At 43.7% G+C, this 16,499-nt stretch overlaps 1 protein-coding gene across 3 annotated transcripts in view; it reads left to right on the top strand.

Moving 5' to 3' along the window:
• Positions 1-2,149: 2,149 nt before the first annotated feature.
• masp1 (MBL associated serine protease 1) overlaps positions 2,150-16,499 on the top strand; it is a 55,140-nt gene continuing 40,790 nt past the window's right edge. For 2 of the 3 annotated variants that reach the window (XM_023982729.1, XM_070438561.1), the window contains exons 1-4: positions 2,150-2,258; positions 2,644-2,872; positions 10,349-10,526; positions 10,902-11,033. In XM_023982729.1, coding sequence (XP_023838497.1) covers positions 2,233-2,258; positions 2,644-2,872; positions 10,349-10,526; positions 10,902-11,033 — 565 coding nt within the window. In that variant the 5' untranslated portion in view covers positions 2,150-2,232. The remainder of the gene's footprint in view (positions 2,259-2,643; positions 2,873-10,348; positions 10,527-10,901; positions 11,034-16,499) is intronic. The other variant, XM_023982730.1, reaches the window with a different exon arrangement.

Here is a 16,499-nt window from a genome sequence, read left to right as displayed (position 1 = left end):
CATAATTTCATGTTTTTGTCGATTTTGAGTAATGATTGCTATAGGGTCGAAATTTATGAAAATGAACCATGCATCAACAACGCAATGTTGCACAACCCCAATATTTTGCCTTACAATATTAATTGTACTAAAATGATCACAAAATAGCTATATTAACCATACATTTCTCATCTCACTTTAATGGGAATGTAGTAGGATATGTTTTCACCATTTTCAATTACTATTCATGTTTAGCCCTACCAATCAGGTGCCCTCCAGCTGTCCTTGTCATGCACACTTCTCATGTCTTGATAGAATAAACGTTTTTATTCTCTTCACAAATGGCAAACTCATCATGCTTATCACATTTCCATAGCATGACACAAGGTAATTGACCCCCAGAATCATAGATGTATATTTTTAAGTCAGTCAATCTGGAACATTTCAAGAACTTTTAAAGTTTCTTCAAGTGCAGTCGCAAAAACAATCAAGTGCTACGATGAAACTGGCTCTCGTGAGGACTGCCACAGGAAAGGAAGACCCAGAGTTACCTCTGCTGCAGAGGATAAGTTCATTAGCGTTACCAGCCTCAGATTGCTGCCCAAATAAATGCTTCACAGAGTTCAAGTAACAGACACATCTCAACATCAACTGTTCAAAGGAGACTGCGTGAATCAGGCCTTCATGGTCGAATTGCTGCAAAGAAACCACTACTATAGGACACCAACATTTTTTTAAATGACTTGCTTGGGCCAAGAAAAACAAGCAACGGACATTAGACTGGTGGAAATCTGTCCTTTGGTCTGGTGAGTCCTTATTTGAGATTTTTGGTTCCAACTGCTGTGTCTTTGTGAGATGCAGAGTAGATGAACGGATCTCCGCTTTTGTGTTGTTCCCACCATGAAGCATGGAGGAGTTGGTGTGATTGTGTAGGGGTGCTTGGCTGGTGACACTGTAAGTGATTTATTTCGAATTCAAGGCACACTTAACCAGCATGGCTACCACAGAATTCTGGAGTGATAGGCCATCCCATCTGGTTTGCGCTTAGTGGGACTATCATTTTTTTTTCTCCAACAGGACAGTGACCGAGCATTTGACTAAGAAGGAGAGTGATGGAGTGCTGCGTCGGATGACCTGGCATCCACAATCACCCAATCTCAACCAGGCTGAGATGCTTTGGGTTGAGTTGGACCGCAGAGTTAAGGAAAAGAAGCCAACAAGGGCTCAGCATATGTGGGAACTCCTTCAAGACTGTTTGAGAGAATGCCAATAGTCTGCAAAGCTGTCAAGGCAAAAGGTTGCCACTTTGAAGAATCTAAAATATATTTTGATTTGTTTAACACTTTTTTGGTTACTTCATAATTCCATATGTGTTATTTCATAGTTCTGATGCCTTCACTATTGTTCTACAATGTAGAAAACAGTAAAAATAAAGAACCTTTGAATGAGTAGGTGTCCAAACTTTTGACTGGTACTGTATATACTTTATTTATTTCTTCACAAAAGTAGTGCACTGGGCCTTTACTAGTCCCGTATTAGCAGACAGATGTAGCCAGTAGGTATTTTTTGTATTTTTTATCCCCAGTTCAGAAAGTCTCTCCCTATTTCAGTCAGTTTTCCTGTTTGACGTCTATTGAATATGAATACGAAATAGATTTTTGCCTCACAAGTATGTTTGTGTGAGAGAGAAAAAGCGGGGTAGTGATAGATTAAAGATGAAGGGAGGTGTCATCAAAAACACTCAAGAGGATACAATGCCTAGTCAACTGAGTCCTTGACAACTTTTGCAACGGAAGTGGATGTCATCTACAGTTGAGCCTGAGACCTGCAGACTTGTGTTAGCTCCCCAAGGTAATGTCTAGGCTTTAGGTCAGCGGGCTAAAACAATGGCGCCTAAATCCCTGGATTAATCCAGTCATCACAAAGACATACTATCCAAACAAAACCAGTGCAAATACTAGACATCGAAGATTAAGCAAAACAAAGCAGGTCCTTCCTCCCTGGAATCTTGTAAATGCAATCGTATTTGAAGGAAGATTTATAGGCTTATTTAAAGCATTTGACTACTGCCGCCTCTGCTGAGGTGGAATATTGGTTACACAACTGCGGTGTTTGTCCCAATCTCCAGCTGTTTCCATTCTGAATGTTGCGCATGCGGTTGGTAGAAGTGACGTGCACACTGGTTGGGAAAGTGTGTTCGTGCAGGGATGTCGTGTTCAAAGAAGCTCAGCTGTTTCGCGCAGTAAGCGGGACATGGCTGCAACTTCGGCAATGATGGGGTAGGTGTAGGCTAGTATATACTTTTCAAATTGTTCTCTAAAGTAACAATAACCTAAAATGTTTATGGGATTGTTATGGTTTGTTTTAAATTAATAACTGTTTATTCTGTCGCTGCATGGGGGGGGGGGGGGGGGGKGGGTTGTGAATAAAAAATTGCTGTATCGAACAAGCGTTGTGATTTAGCCTACTTTAGTCTTAAACTAGGAAACACATTTTGTTGGGGGAAACGATCAGAAATAACCTTAAGAAAAATATACCCAAAAACAAACGTTTTTCCATCTATGTCATAGTCAGTTAAGTTGCGATTTACTTTACTTTGTGACAATTAGTTTTTATTATAAAATGTCGATAAAGATAGATTTATCATAATATCTCTCTCTCCAGAGTAATACCGTTCCTGTTAGACCTACTGTCCATGGTCCCCGCTGGAGCTCAGGTAATTTCTCTGAGTGACATGTATGGCACGATCAACTCTCCGAACTTTCCAGAACCCTACCCTAAAGAGTCCGAGGTGCGCTGGAACATAAGCGTTCCCGACGGGTTCCAAATCAGACTTTACTTTCTGCACTTCGACCTAGAACCCTCCTACCTCTGTGAGTACGACTATGTCAAGGTAAGTGAATAGTGACTGCGCGTGTGTGTGTGAGTAAACGGAGTAAATGCCTCAAAGGGACACATATCACATGTCCCACCTGGATTTAGTTCAGTCAATTAAATTATGAATTTTAATTAATTTTCAACTCTCATGACAAACATTTTTATTCTTTGAAGAGCTTTTTTTTGTAATAGAAGATTTTCCTGCCTGGCACAATAGACCCTGGCATATTGCTAAACTATTTGGCGTTAGTTTGTCTGTGAGAAGGTGTATGGGTTTAGCCAGCCAAAGACATCAGTGTGCCAGCATGGGCCAGTGTAATACGCTATGCCAGTGAAGAGAAGGATAATGTGGCACTGGCACAGGAGCCTGGTCGGAGCTGGTGCCAGTTCGGGTTGGTTTGCCAGGCTTTGGTGCCAGTTTGGGTTGGTTTGCCAGGATTTGGTGCCTGACTCATCTCTTGTTTTCTAGGAACCAGAGTTATGGCAGAATGGTTGGAATTCTGAACAGGGTTTAGCACGGAAACAGCATAAGCAGCATGGAACTGTAGTGTGGAGTGCTCTTACTGCAGCAAAGCACTCGGGGGAAATGCTCCTGTCCCTTTTGTCTCTCTGCTGTGTCTGACACAGTATCTTCGGCCATGGTCCGATTCTACCCTTTTCCCAAAATCTGATCATGAACACTCCCCGAAGTGTGCGCTTGTATACTTTATGATCTGTCGTAAAACTGTGCGCATTAACTCCACCTGGAAAATGCACTCCATTTGCCTTTTGTAGTCACTATAGCACCCTATATTTCCTGTGTAATTTGGCAATATTGGAATTAGGCCACGGCAGTTTGTAAAAGAAAGAGCAATGGCATATTTGAACACATTTCTGTAGGTGTGGGCAGAATGTTTCGATATTTTGCAGTGACCTTTTCAAACTAAACATAACAGGTGCCTGTCAAATCAAATTGTATGTCACATACACCGAATACATTGGGTGTAGACCTTACAGTTAAATACGTACTTACAGCCCTTAACCAACAATGCAGTTTAAGAAAAGTAAGTGTTAGGTAAAAAATAGAAAGTAAGAAAATAAAATAAAGAGCAGCAGTAAAATAACAGTAGCGAGGCTATATGCCAGTTGGTACCGGTACAGAGTTAATGTGCGGGGGCACAGGTTAGTYGAGGTAATTGAGGTAATATGTACATGTGGGTAGAAGTAAAGTGACTATGCATAGATAATAAACAGAGTAGCAGCAGTGTAAAAGAGGGGGTCAGGGGGTACAATGCAAATAGTCTGAGTAGCCATTTGATTAGTTGTTCAGGAGTATTATGGCTTAGGGGTATAAGCTTTTAAGAAGCCATGACTATGACTAGTGTGGCTGGAGCTTTTGACAATTTTTTAGGGCCTTCCTCTGACACCGCCTGGTATTAAGGTCCTGGATGGCAGGAAGCTTGGCCCCAGTGATGTACTGGGCCGTACTCACTACCCTCTGTAGTGCCTTGCTGTCGGACGCTGAGCAGTTACCATACCAGGCAGTTATGTAACCAGTCAGGATGCTCTCGATGGTGCAGCTGTATAACTTTTTGAGGATCTGAGGACCCATGGCAAATCTCTTCAGTCTCCTGAGGGGGAATAGGCGTTGTCGTGCCCTCTTCACGACTGTCTTGGTGTGTTTGGACCATGATGGTTTGTTGATGTGGACACCAAGGAACTTGAATCTCTCAACGTGCTACACTACAGCCCTGTCGATGAGAATGGGGGCGTGCTCGGTCCTCCTTTTTCCTGTAGTCCACAATCTCCTTTGTCTTGATCATGTTAAGGGAGAGGTTGTTATCCTGGCTTCACACGGCCAGTTCTCTGACCTCCTCCCTATAGGCTGTCTCATCGTTGTCACAGTTGTGTCGTCGTTAAACTTAATGATGGTGTTGGAGTCGTGCCTGGCCATGCAGTCATTGGTGAACAGGGAGTACAGGAGAGGACTGAGCACGCACCCCTGAGGGGGGACCCCGTGTTGAGGATCAGCATGGCAGATGTGTTGTTACCTACCCTGTCCACACATTCTTCAAGATTGATTGTATATTGGAAACAATTTAAAAGTAGGCTAAAGCCCCCATTTATATGCAAACAATGAATTGTTGTTTTAATATTTTGTTTATCTATAGATTTTTGTGTTTCTATGTCCTGTCTTGGTATAGGCTCTGAGATTAAATGGGTTTATGATGTTGCGCTCCTATTGCACAGCAATACTGTAGCCTACATGTACTGTCAAATATTTTACATACTGTAAGCTACCAATCTATCTACTGTGTTGTCAGAATGTTTAAAAAAGTATTCAGTAATTTATGGACTGTGACAGTTTCTGAAAGAGAAACCAATGGCACATTCTGTCAGCACACCGTTTGACTGAAACCATGTTTTACATGGACTTTTCCCCCAACCTCAATATGCTGGACTGACCACGAGTTCTGAAACATTGTCTAGGCTACTAAAAACAAATTGAAATTACAGTTGGCTACATAGAGTAGTAACATACATACATCTAAGTAAAATCGTTCACTTTCTTGATGCACTGCCTATGGGATCATTCACACCCCTTGACTTTTTCACATTTTGTTCTGTTACAGCCTGAATTTAAATGTAGATTTTTTTTTGTCACTGGCCTACAGACAATAACCCATAATGTCAAAGTGGAATTGTTTAAAATGCGTGTCAAACCTCTTCGTTATGGCAATACTAAATGGGTTCAGGAGTAAAAATGGGCTTAACAAGTCAAATGATAAGTTGCATGGACTCACACTGTGCGCAATAATAGTGTTTAACATGATTTATGAATGACTACCTCATCTCTGTACCCTACAAATAGAATCATATGTAAGGTCCCTCAGTCAAGTAGTGAATTTCAAACACAGATTCAACCACAAAGACCGTGGAGTTTTTACAATCCCTTGCAAAGAAGGGCACCTATTAGTAGATGGGTGAAAAATACAAAAAGCAGACATTGAATATCCCTTTGAGCATGGTGAAGTTATTAATTACACATTGGATTGGTGTATCAATACACCAAGTCACTACAAATCTACAGGCGTCCTTTCTAACTCCGTTGCCAGAGAGGAAGGAAACTGCTTAGGGATTTCACCATGAGGCCAATGGTGACTTTAAAACAGTTTAGAGTTGAATGGCTGTGGTAGAAAACTGAGGATGTATCAACATTGAACAAAAATATAAATGCAAATTAACAATTTCAAAGATTTTACTAAGTTACAGTTCATATAAGGAAATCAGTCAATTGAAATAAATAAATTAGGCCCTAATCTATAGATTTCACATGACTGGGAATACAGATATTCCTCTGTTGGTTAGATACCTTAAAAAATAGGTAGGGGCATGGATCAGAAAATTTGTCAGTATCTGGTGTGACCACCATTTACCTCATGCAGCGCTACACGTCTCCTTCGCATAGAGTTGATCAAGATGTTGATTGTGACCTGTGGAATGTTGTCCCACTCCTCATCAATGGCTGTGTGAAGTTGYTAGATATTGGCGGGAAATGGAACACCCTTTCGTACACATCGATCCATAGCATCCCAAACGTGCTCAATGGGTGACATGTCTGGTGAGTATGCAGGTCATGGAAGAACTGGGACATTTTCAGCTTCCAGGAATTGTGTACAGATCCTTGCGACACGAGCCTGTGCATTATCATACTGAAATATGAGGTGATGGCGGCAGATGAATGACACAATGGGCCCGCATCTCGTCACGGTATCTCTGTGCGTTCAAATTGCCATAGATCAATTGTGTTCGTTGTCCTTAGCTTATGCCTGCCCATACCATAACCACACCGCCACAATGGGGCACTCTGTTCACAATGTTGACATCAGCAAACCGCTCGCCGATACGACGCTATACACACTGTCTGCCATCTGCCGGGTACAGTTGAAACCGGGATACATCCGTGAAGAGCACACTTCTCCAACGTGCCAGTCATCATCGAAGATGAGCATTTTCCCACTGAAGTCAGTTAGGATGCCAAACTGCAGTCAGGTCAAGACCCTGGTGAGGACGACGAGCACGCAGATGAGCTTCCCTGAGACGGTTTCTGACAGTTTGCATAAATTCTTTGGTTGTGAAAACCCACAATTTCATCAATTTCAAGAATCTGGATGTAGAGGTGTGTTTACACGTGGTCTGCGGTTGCGAGGTCGGTTGGACAAACTGTCAATTTCTCTAAAACGACGTTGGATGTGGCTTATGGTAGAGAATTAAATTATAATTTATCTGGAAACAGCTCTGGTGGACATTCGTGTAGTCAGAATACCAATTGCAATTATTGATATGCCACACCTGCCAGGTGGATGGATTATCTTGGAAAAAGAGAAATGCACATTAACAGGGATGTAAACATTTTTCACAACATTTTAGAGAAATAAGCTTTTTGTGAGTATGGAACATTTCTGGGAAATTTTATTTCAGTTCATTAAACATGTTGCGCTTATATTTTTGTTCAGTGTTGTTACACCACCATACTAACCTAATTGACAGAGTGAAAAGGAAGCCAGTACAGAACAAAAATATTCCAACAAGGCACTCAAGTAATACTGCAAGAAATGTGGCACAGCAATTAACGTTTTGTCCTGAAATAGAAAGTTATGTTTGGTGCAAATCCAATACAACACATTACTGAGTACCACTTTCCATATTTTCAAGCATAGTGGTGGCTGAATCATGTTATGGGTATGATTGCAATCGTTAAGGACTGTGGAGTTTTTCAGTATTAAAAAAAGAAATGGAATGGAGCACAGGCAAAATCCTAGAGGAAAACCTATTTAAGTCTGTTTTCCACCAGACACTAGGAGATTAATTCACCTTCAGCAGGACAATAACCTAAATCACAATGCCAAATCTACAGTGGAGTTGCTTACCAAGAAGAATGTTCCTGAGTGGCCAAGTTATAGTTTTTACTTAAATCTGCTTGAAAATCCTGTGGCAATACTTGAAAATGGTTGTCTAGCAATGACCAACAATCAATTTGACAAGAGATTGAATAATTCTGCAAAGAATAATGGGCAAATATTGTACAATCCAGGCGTGCAAAGCTCTTACAGACTTACCCAGAAGACTCACTGCTGTAATCGCTGCCAAAGGTGATTCGAACATGTGAATACTTAAATTAGATTTCTGTATTTCATTTTCAATACATTTGCAAAAATTTCTAAAAACATGATTTCACTTCGTCATTATGGGGTATTGTGTGTAAATAAGTGAGATTAGTTTTTATATTTAATCCATTTTGAGTTCAGGCTGTAACACATCACAATGTGGAATAAGTCAAGGGGTATCAATACTTTCTGAATGCACTGTATTCATATAGCCCCAATGAAATGAGAGATGCGTATGGTAATTTGTTGTATGCTTACCTCAGAAATATGAACCCATCACTGCCAGAAAAGGTGAGGAATTTATTCCGCAATGGTTATAAAAATAAAATGTATTGGAAATAAATTCCATGATTTTTGTTCCTCTCAGTAACGACAAATGGCTACATCTTATGTATTTATGAAGTGTGTCATCATATCCCCCATTTGCACAAAATACTTACCTGTTTGCAATACAGTACTTCAACCACTAGAAGATGTGCGTACACATGGTCTAACGTTTTTTTGGAGGAAAGGACATTTTCAAGAAGCACCAATCAAATGCTTTTCAATGCATGAGGAAGTGAAGGGTAGAGAATTGGAACACAACCAGAGTGTCATTACATCCCCTATGAGAACCAGAAAATAGCTGAGAGAGAGTGGCAAATTGTATGGATAATTCTTCTGCAGAACCAATCTCCCGCTGGGGGTAATCAAGTTCCACTAATGTTGAGGGGCTGCGTGTGTGTGAGAAAGACTGAGAGGGTGTATGTATGACAGACAGGCAGGTCAGCGTGCTGGTGTCCTGCCCATGGTGTTATTAGCATTCATTCCACTGCGACTCTGAAGCATTCACTTCCCACCAAGCTCATATTCAAATAACTCTACAGGGCACCACCGCAATGCACCCAGCGCCACACCAGCAGCCAGACGCAAAAGGACAACAGAGGGACCAGATGACGGCTTTCCCACAATGGAATGCATTCTTGTCTGTGTTTTACAAGGGGGTGGTTTTGTGTCAGGGTGGGGGGGTGATTGTGTGTATGCGCTTGTTTCTATGTTTGTTGTAAGGCTTGATCATTACCGTCGCTGCCACGCCACACTTTATTTATCTCTGAAATCACGTGTTCCAATGCCGCCCCAAAAATTTAACCTTTTTTATGCATTGCCACTCGATGCTGATCTTGGGTCAGTTTGGCATTTTCCGCACTAATGGCTAAGGTTAGAATTGGATCTGTATCTAGTGGAAACTTTACCCCAGAGCGCGTCCAAACTCTAATAACGGCATAAGTCGCCTCCCAATTCCCACTGCCAAAATCACAGCTCATCAATGAGGCTCTTTTGGTTCCATTGTGGGCGTCTGCTTGAATTCCGCCACCTTGTCCAGACCCCCACCCCCTGGGGTGCAGCATGCATAGGGATCCTTGTGCATACACACACACACACACACACTCAGACGCTCACACACACAACACTACTCATCTACCCACAGTTCTCAGTCCTGCGACCGGTGACCGACACAGATAACATTGTATTGTCCTCTCCTTGAATGAAGATGTACTGTATATGTCTGATGCTGATCTGTGAGTGTGTGTGCCTGTGTGTTTGTGAATGTATGCTTGCACATTTACATCGGAGTGAATAAGCACACAATGGAAGTGTTTTATAATATCTGTGGTATAACTGTGATTGTTGCTTTGCTTGTAGTTGTAGAAATGTTCTAGTGTTGGGTGGTATTGGGGATGTGGCCAGTGTGGCTATGCTTGCACAAAATTGTCTCTTAATCTCCCACATGCTGCTCTGTTGTAGCTGGGGTTAACCGACCGTTCACTGACACACTCAGTGTAAACATGCTATCAGAGACCCAGATAAGACTGGTGTTCTAAAAAGTGTTTGTGCGTACATCTGTTTCACCACCAATATATACACACACAAACACACACACACACACACACACACACCTGTCTCTTATACACATCTAGATGTGTATAAGAGACAGCACACACACACACACACACACACACACACACACACACACACACACACACACACACACACACACACACACAGAGATGGTGAGAAACAGGGGGGAGATATTTGGAATGGATTAATTAGTGGACAAAAAGGCCACTTATCGGTAATCATTAGAAAACTTCAACAAAAATATTAATTTAAACATTCCAATATTCATCTGAAATGCGATTTATGAAAAGCTTTACATGAGAAAATCAAGTCAATAGCTGATAAAAGTGGCAATTCATGTCAATGCCATGTACTGTAGGCCTACATATTTTTGTGTGTGTGTGTCTGCGTACGTGCAGCTGTATGTGACTTTGTGCTCACACGTCCATTCTACTCTTCCTCTGCAGGTGGAGGCTGATGGAGAGGAGCTGGCAGTGTTCTGTGGGCGCGAGGACAGTGACACAGAGCAGGTCCCAGGAGAGCAGGTCATCAGCTCCCCTAGGAGCTCCTTCAGTGTCTCCTTCCGGTCCGACTTCTCCAATGAGGAACGCTTCTTGGGCTTCGAGTCACACTACAGCGCTGTCGGTGAGCGGCCTGTACTATCACTTCCATTCATTGTTAGCTAATGGTCGCTAAAGTTAGCTGAAGTTTGTAGTGTCTGTTTAAAGGAAACCGGACCATGGATGACAGTCTTTTATGGCCCATGGCTACTTTTAGGGTAACGGAAACATCTAACATTGTTAATCAGTGTTCTTCAATACTGGGCCAGGCTAGACCCATAGGCTGTTCAGGCTTTTGTTCTAGCCCAGCAACAATAGGATATAATAGTTAATAAAAGTTCATTTTTTTATTCTATTTTAACACAGCTATTCAGCTAATCAAGGGTTAGGTGATTAGTTGAATCAGGTATGTTTAGTGCAGGGTTGAGCAAAAAGTCTCTCTTTGTCTCTCTCTCTCTAGACGTGGATGAGTGTAGGGACAGGAACGATGAGGACCTGGCCTGTGACCATTTCTGCCACAACTACATCGGTGGCTACTACTGCTCCTGTCGCTATGGCTACCTGCTGCACTCTGACAACAGGACTTGTCGAGGTATTGTTTACCTTCTCCCCGAACTCATAGTCACAGGTTCTAGGCTTTTCGTCTTTGCAAAGTACAGTTGGGGACTCTAAAGAGTACATTTTTTTATGACACGCGCTCACTAGGAGACGATAGAGCGCTGTGTTACACACACACGACCTAACTGTATTTGTGAATAACTGTAAATTATGATGCATTATATGTTGAAGATTCCCCATTTCAAGCCCTTTTTTGAGTGCATTCCAACCTCCTTCCCTACATGCCAACTGTTTTTGATGTTGAAGTTTGTATTGTGTGTCGACAATACATTTCGGGAGGGGGAAACAAAGTGTTTAGCAGCTAATGCTCTGCGAAATATGAATGTATTTATGAAGGCAGTACGATTCCAATGTATTGGCCTATCGGATCTTTCCCCCCAATGTGTTAACAGCAAAAACCACGTGGAATCTAATCTTTGTGTAACATTTATTGCACATTCATAAACTCAGCAAAAAAAGAAACAGCCCCTTTTCAGGACCCTGTCTTTCAAAGATAATTCGTAAAAATCCAAATAACTTCACAGATCTTCATTGTAAAGGGTTTAAACACTGTTTCCCATGCTTGTTCAATGAACCATAAACATTTAATGAACATGCACCTGTGGAACGGTCGTTAAGACACTAACAGCTTACAGATGGTAGGCAATTAAGGTCACAGATATGAAAACTTAGGACACTAAAGAGACCTTTCTACTGACTCTGAAAAACACCAAAAGAAAGATGCCCAGGGTCCCTGCTCATCTGCGTGAACATGCCTTAGGCATGCTGCAAGGAGGCATGAGGACTGCAGATGTGGCCAGGGCAATACATTGCAAAGTCCATACTGTGAGACGCCTAAGACAGTGCTACAGGGAGACAGGACGGACAGCTGATCGTCCTCGCAGTGGCAGATCATGTGTAACAACACCTGCACAGGATTGGTACATCGGAACATCACACCTGCGGGACAGGTACAGGATGGCAACAACAACTGCCCGAGTTACACCAGGAACGCACAATCCCTCCATCAGTGCTCAGACTGTCCGCAATAGGCTGAGAGAGGCTGGACTGAGGGCTTGTAGGCCTGTTGTAAGGCAGGTCCTCACCAGACATCACCGGCAACAACGTCGCCTATGGGCACAAACCCACCGTCGTTGGACGGGTCACGGTTTTGTCTTACCAGGAGTGATGGTCGGATTTGCGTTTATCGTCGAAGGAATGAGCGTTACACTGAGGCCTGTACTCTGGAGCGGGATCGATTTGGAGGTGGAGGGTCCGTCATGGTCTGGGGTGGTGTGTCACAGCGTCATCGGACTGAGCTTGTTTTCATTTCAGCCAATCTCAACGCTGTGCGTTACAGGGAAKACATCCTCCTCCCTCATGTGGTACCCTTCCTGCAGGCTCATCCTGACATTGCCACCAGCCATACAGCTCGTTCTGTGCGTGATTTCCTGCATAACAGGAATGTCAGTGTTCTGCCATGGCCAGCGAAGAGCACAGATTTCAATCCCATGGAGCACGTCTGGGACCTGATGGATCAGAGGTTGAGGGCTAGGGCCATTCCCCCCAGAAATGTCCGGGATCTTACAAGTGCCTTGGTGGAAGAGTGGGGTAACATCTCACAGCAAGAACTGGCACATCTCGTGCGGTCCATGAGGTGAAGATGCACTGCAGTTCTTAATGTAGCTGGTGGCCACACCAGATACTGACTGTTACTTTTGATTTTGACCCACCCTTTGTTCAGGGACATATTATTCAATTTATGTTAGTCACATGTCTGTGGAACTTGTTCAGTTTATGTCTGAGTTGTTGAATCTTGTTATGTTCATACAAATATTTACACATCAAATCAAAGTTTATTTGTCACGTGCGCCGAATACAACAGGTGTAGGTAGACCTTACAGTGAAATGCTTACTTACAGGCTCTAACCAATAGTGCAAAAAAGGTGAACAATAGGTAAGTAAAGAAATAAAACAACAGTACATAGACAGGGGCTATAAAAGTAGCGAGGCTACATACAGACACCGGTTAGTCAGGCAGATTGAGGTAGTATGTACATGTAGATATGGTTAAAGTGACTATGCATATATGATGAACAGAGAGTAGCAGTAGCGTAAAAGAGGGGTTGGCGGGTGGTGGGTGGCAGGACACAATGCAGATAGCCCGGTTAGCCAATGTGCGGGAGCACTGGTTGGTCGGCCCAATTGAGGTAGTATGTACATGAATGTATAGTTTAAGTGACTATGCATATATGATAAACAGAGAGTAGCAGCAGCGTAAAACGAGGGTTTGGGGGGGTTTGGGGGGCGCACAATGCAAATAGTTCGGGTAGCCATTTGATTACCTGTTCAGGAGTCTTATGGCTTGGGGATTAGAACTGTTGAGAAGCCTTTTTGTCCTCGACTTGTCACTCTGGTACCGCCATGCGGTAGTAGCGAGAACAGTCTGTGACTGGGGTGGCTGAGGTCTTTGACAATTTTTAGGGCCTTCCTCTGACACCGCCTGGTGTAGAGGTCCTGGATGGCAGGCAGCTTAGCCCCAGTGATGTACTGGGCCATACGCACTACCCTCTGTAGTGCCGTGCGGTCAGAGACCAAGCAATTGTCGTACCAGGCAGTGATGCAACCAGTCAGGATGCTCTCGATGTTGCAGCTGTAGAACCTTTTGAGGATCTCAGGACCCATGCCAAATCATTTTAGTTTCCTGAGGGGAAATAGGCTTTGTTGTGCCCTCTTCACAACTGTCTTGGTGTGTTTGGACCATTCTAGTTTGTTGTTTATGTGGACACTGAGGAACTTGAAGCTCTTAACCTGCTCCACTACAGCCCCGTCGATGAGAATGGGGGCGTGCTCGGTACTCCTTTTCCTGTAGTCCACAATCATCTCCTTAGTCTTGGCTACGTTGAGGGATAGGTTGTTATTCTGGCACCACACGGCCAGGTCTCTGACCTCCTCCCTATAGGCTGTCTTGTCGTTGTCGGTGATCAGGCCTACCACTGTTGTGTCATCTGCAAACTTAATGATGGTGTTGGAGTCGTGCCTGGCCATTTAGTCGTGGGTGAACAGGGAGTACAGGAGAGGACTGAGCACGCACCCCTGTGGAGCTGCAGTGTTGAGGATCAGTGTGGCAGATGTGTTGCTACCTACCCTCACCTCCTGGGGGAGGCCCGTCAGGAAGTCCAGGATCCAGTTGCAGAGGGAGTGTTTAGTCCCAGGATCCTTAGCTTAGTGATGAACTTTGAGGGTACTATGGTGTTGAACGCTGAGCTGTAGTCAATGAATAGCATTCTCACATAAGTGTTCCTTTTGTCCAGGTGGGAAAGGGCAGTGTGGAGTGTAATAGAGATTGCATCATCTGTGGTTCTGTTGGGGCGGTATGCAAATTGGAGTGGGTCTAGGGTTTCTGGGATAATGGTGTTGATGTGAGCCATTACCAACCTTTCAAAGTACTTCATGGCTATGGATGTGAGTGTTACGGGACTGTAGTCATTTAGGCAGGTTGCCTTTGTGTTCTTGGGCACAGGGACTATGGTGGTCTGCTTGAAACATGTTGGTATTACAGACTCAATCAGGGACATGTTGAAAATGTCAGTGAAAACAACTGCCAGTTGGTCAGCACATGCCCGGAGCACACGTCCTGGTAATCCGTCTGGCCCCGCAGCCTTGTGTATGTTGAACTGTTTATAGTTCTTACTCGCGTTGGCTACGGAGAGCGTGGTCACACAGTCGTCCGGAACAGCTGATGCTCTCATGCATGCCTCAGTGTTGCTTGCCTCGAAGCGAGCACAGAAGTGATTTAGCTCGTCTGGTAGGCTTGTGTCACTGGGCAGCTTGCAGCTGTGCTTCCCTTTGTAGTCTGTAATAGTTTGCAAGCCCTGCCACATAAGACGCCAATCGGAGCCGGTGTAGTAGGATTCAGTCTTAGCCCTGTATTGACACTTTGCCTGTTTGATGGTTCATCGCAGGGCATAGCAGGATTTCTTGTAAGCTTCCGGGTTAGAGTCCTGCACCTTGAAAGAGGCAGCTCTACCCTTTAGCTCAGTGCGAATGTTGCCTGTAATCCATGGCTTCTGGTTGGGGTATGTACGTACAGTCACTGTGGGGATGACGTCCTCGATGCACTTATTGATAAAGCCAGTGACTGATGTGGTGTACTCCTCAATGCCATCGGAAGAATCCCGGAACATGTTCCAGTCTGTGATAGCAAAACAGTCCTGTAGTTTAGCATCTGCTTCATCTGACCACTCTTTTATAGACCGAGTCACTGGTGCTTCCTGCTTTAATTTTTGCTTGTAAGCAGGAATCAGGAGGATAGAGTTGTGGTCGGATTTACCAAATGGAGGGCGAGGGAGAGCTTTGTACGCGTCTCTGTGTGTGGAGTACAGGTGATNGGATAGAGTTGTGGTCGGATTTACCAAATGGAGGGCGAGGGAGAGCTTTGTACGCGTCTCTGTGTGTGGAGTACAGGTGATCTAGAATTTTTCCCTCTGGTTGCACATTTAACATGTTGATTAGGATTTGGTAGAACTGATTTAAGTTTCCCTGCATTAAAGTCTCCGGCCACTAGGAGCGCCGCCTCTGGGTGAGTGGTTTCCTGTTTGCTTATTTCCCTATACAGCTGACTGAGTGCGCTCTTAGTGCCAGAATCTGTCTGTGGTGGTAAATAAACAGCCACGAAAAGTATAGCTTTAAACTCTCTAGGTAAGTAGTGTGGCCTGCAATTTATCACGATATGCTCTACTTCAGGCGAGCAAATCTAGAGACTTCCTTAGATTTCGTGCACCAGCTGTTGTTTACAAATATGCACAGACAGTCTTACCGGAGTGTGCTGTTCTATCTTGCTGGTGCAGCGTATATCCCGCTAGCTGAATATCCATGTCGTCATTCATCCACGATTCCGTGAAACATAGGATATTTTCAGTTTTTGATGTCCCGTTTGTAGGATATTCGCGATCGTATCTTTTCTAATTTATTGTCCAATGATTGCACGTTGGCGAGTAGTATTGACGGTAACGGCAGCTTTCCCAGTCGCCTTCACCGGGTCCTGACCAGGCATCCGGCTCTTTGTCCTCTGTACCTGCTTCGCTTCCTCTTGCAAGTAACGGGGATGTCGGTCCTGTGGGGTGTTTGGAGAATGTCTTGTGCGTGCGTCGTCTTTGTTATAGAAAAAATCTTTGTCTAATCAGAGGTGAGTGATTGCTGTCCTGATATCCAGAAGCTCTTTTTTGCCGTAAGATATGGTTGCAGAAACATTATGTATGTCAAGGTTCCTGACATTATTTCCTTTGTTTAGTCTTTGTTTAGTTGGTCAGGACGTGAGCTGGGTGAGCATTCTATGTTTTGTGTTTCTATGTTGGGTTTGTTGTTTGGCCTAATATGGTTCTCAATCAGAGGCAGGTGTTTGTCATTGTCTCTGATTGGGAACATTTAAGGTAGCCTGTTTTCACTGTTTGTTTGTGGG

Source organism: Salvelinus sp. IW2-2015, linkage group LG4p (genome assembly GCF_002910315.2).
Source record: "Salvelinus sp. IW2-2015 linkage group LG4p, ASM291031v2, whole genome shotgun sequence".
Lineage (NCBI taxonomy): Eukaryota > Metazoa > Chordata > Actinopteri > Salmoniformes > Salmonidae > Salvelinus > Salvelinus sp. IW2-2015.
Note: the sequence above shows the minus strand (reverse complement) of the source record. Positions and strands in the feature narration are given on the sequence as shown.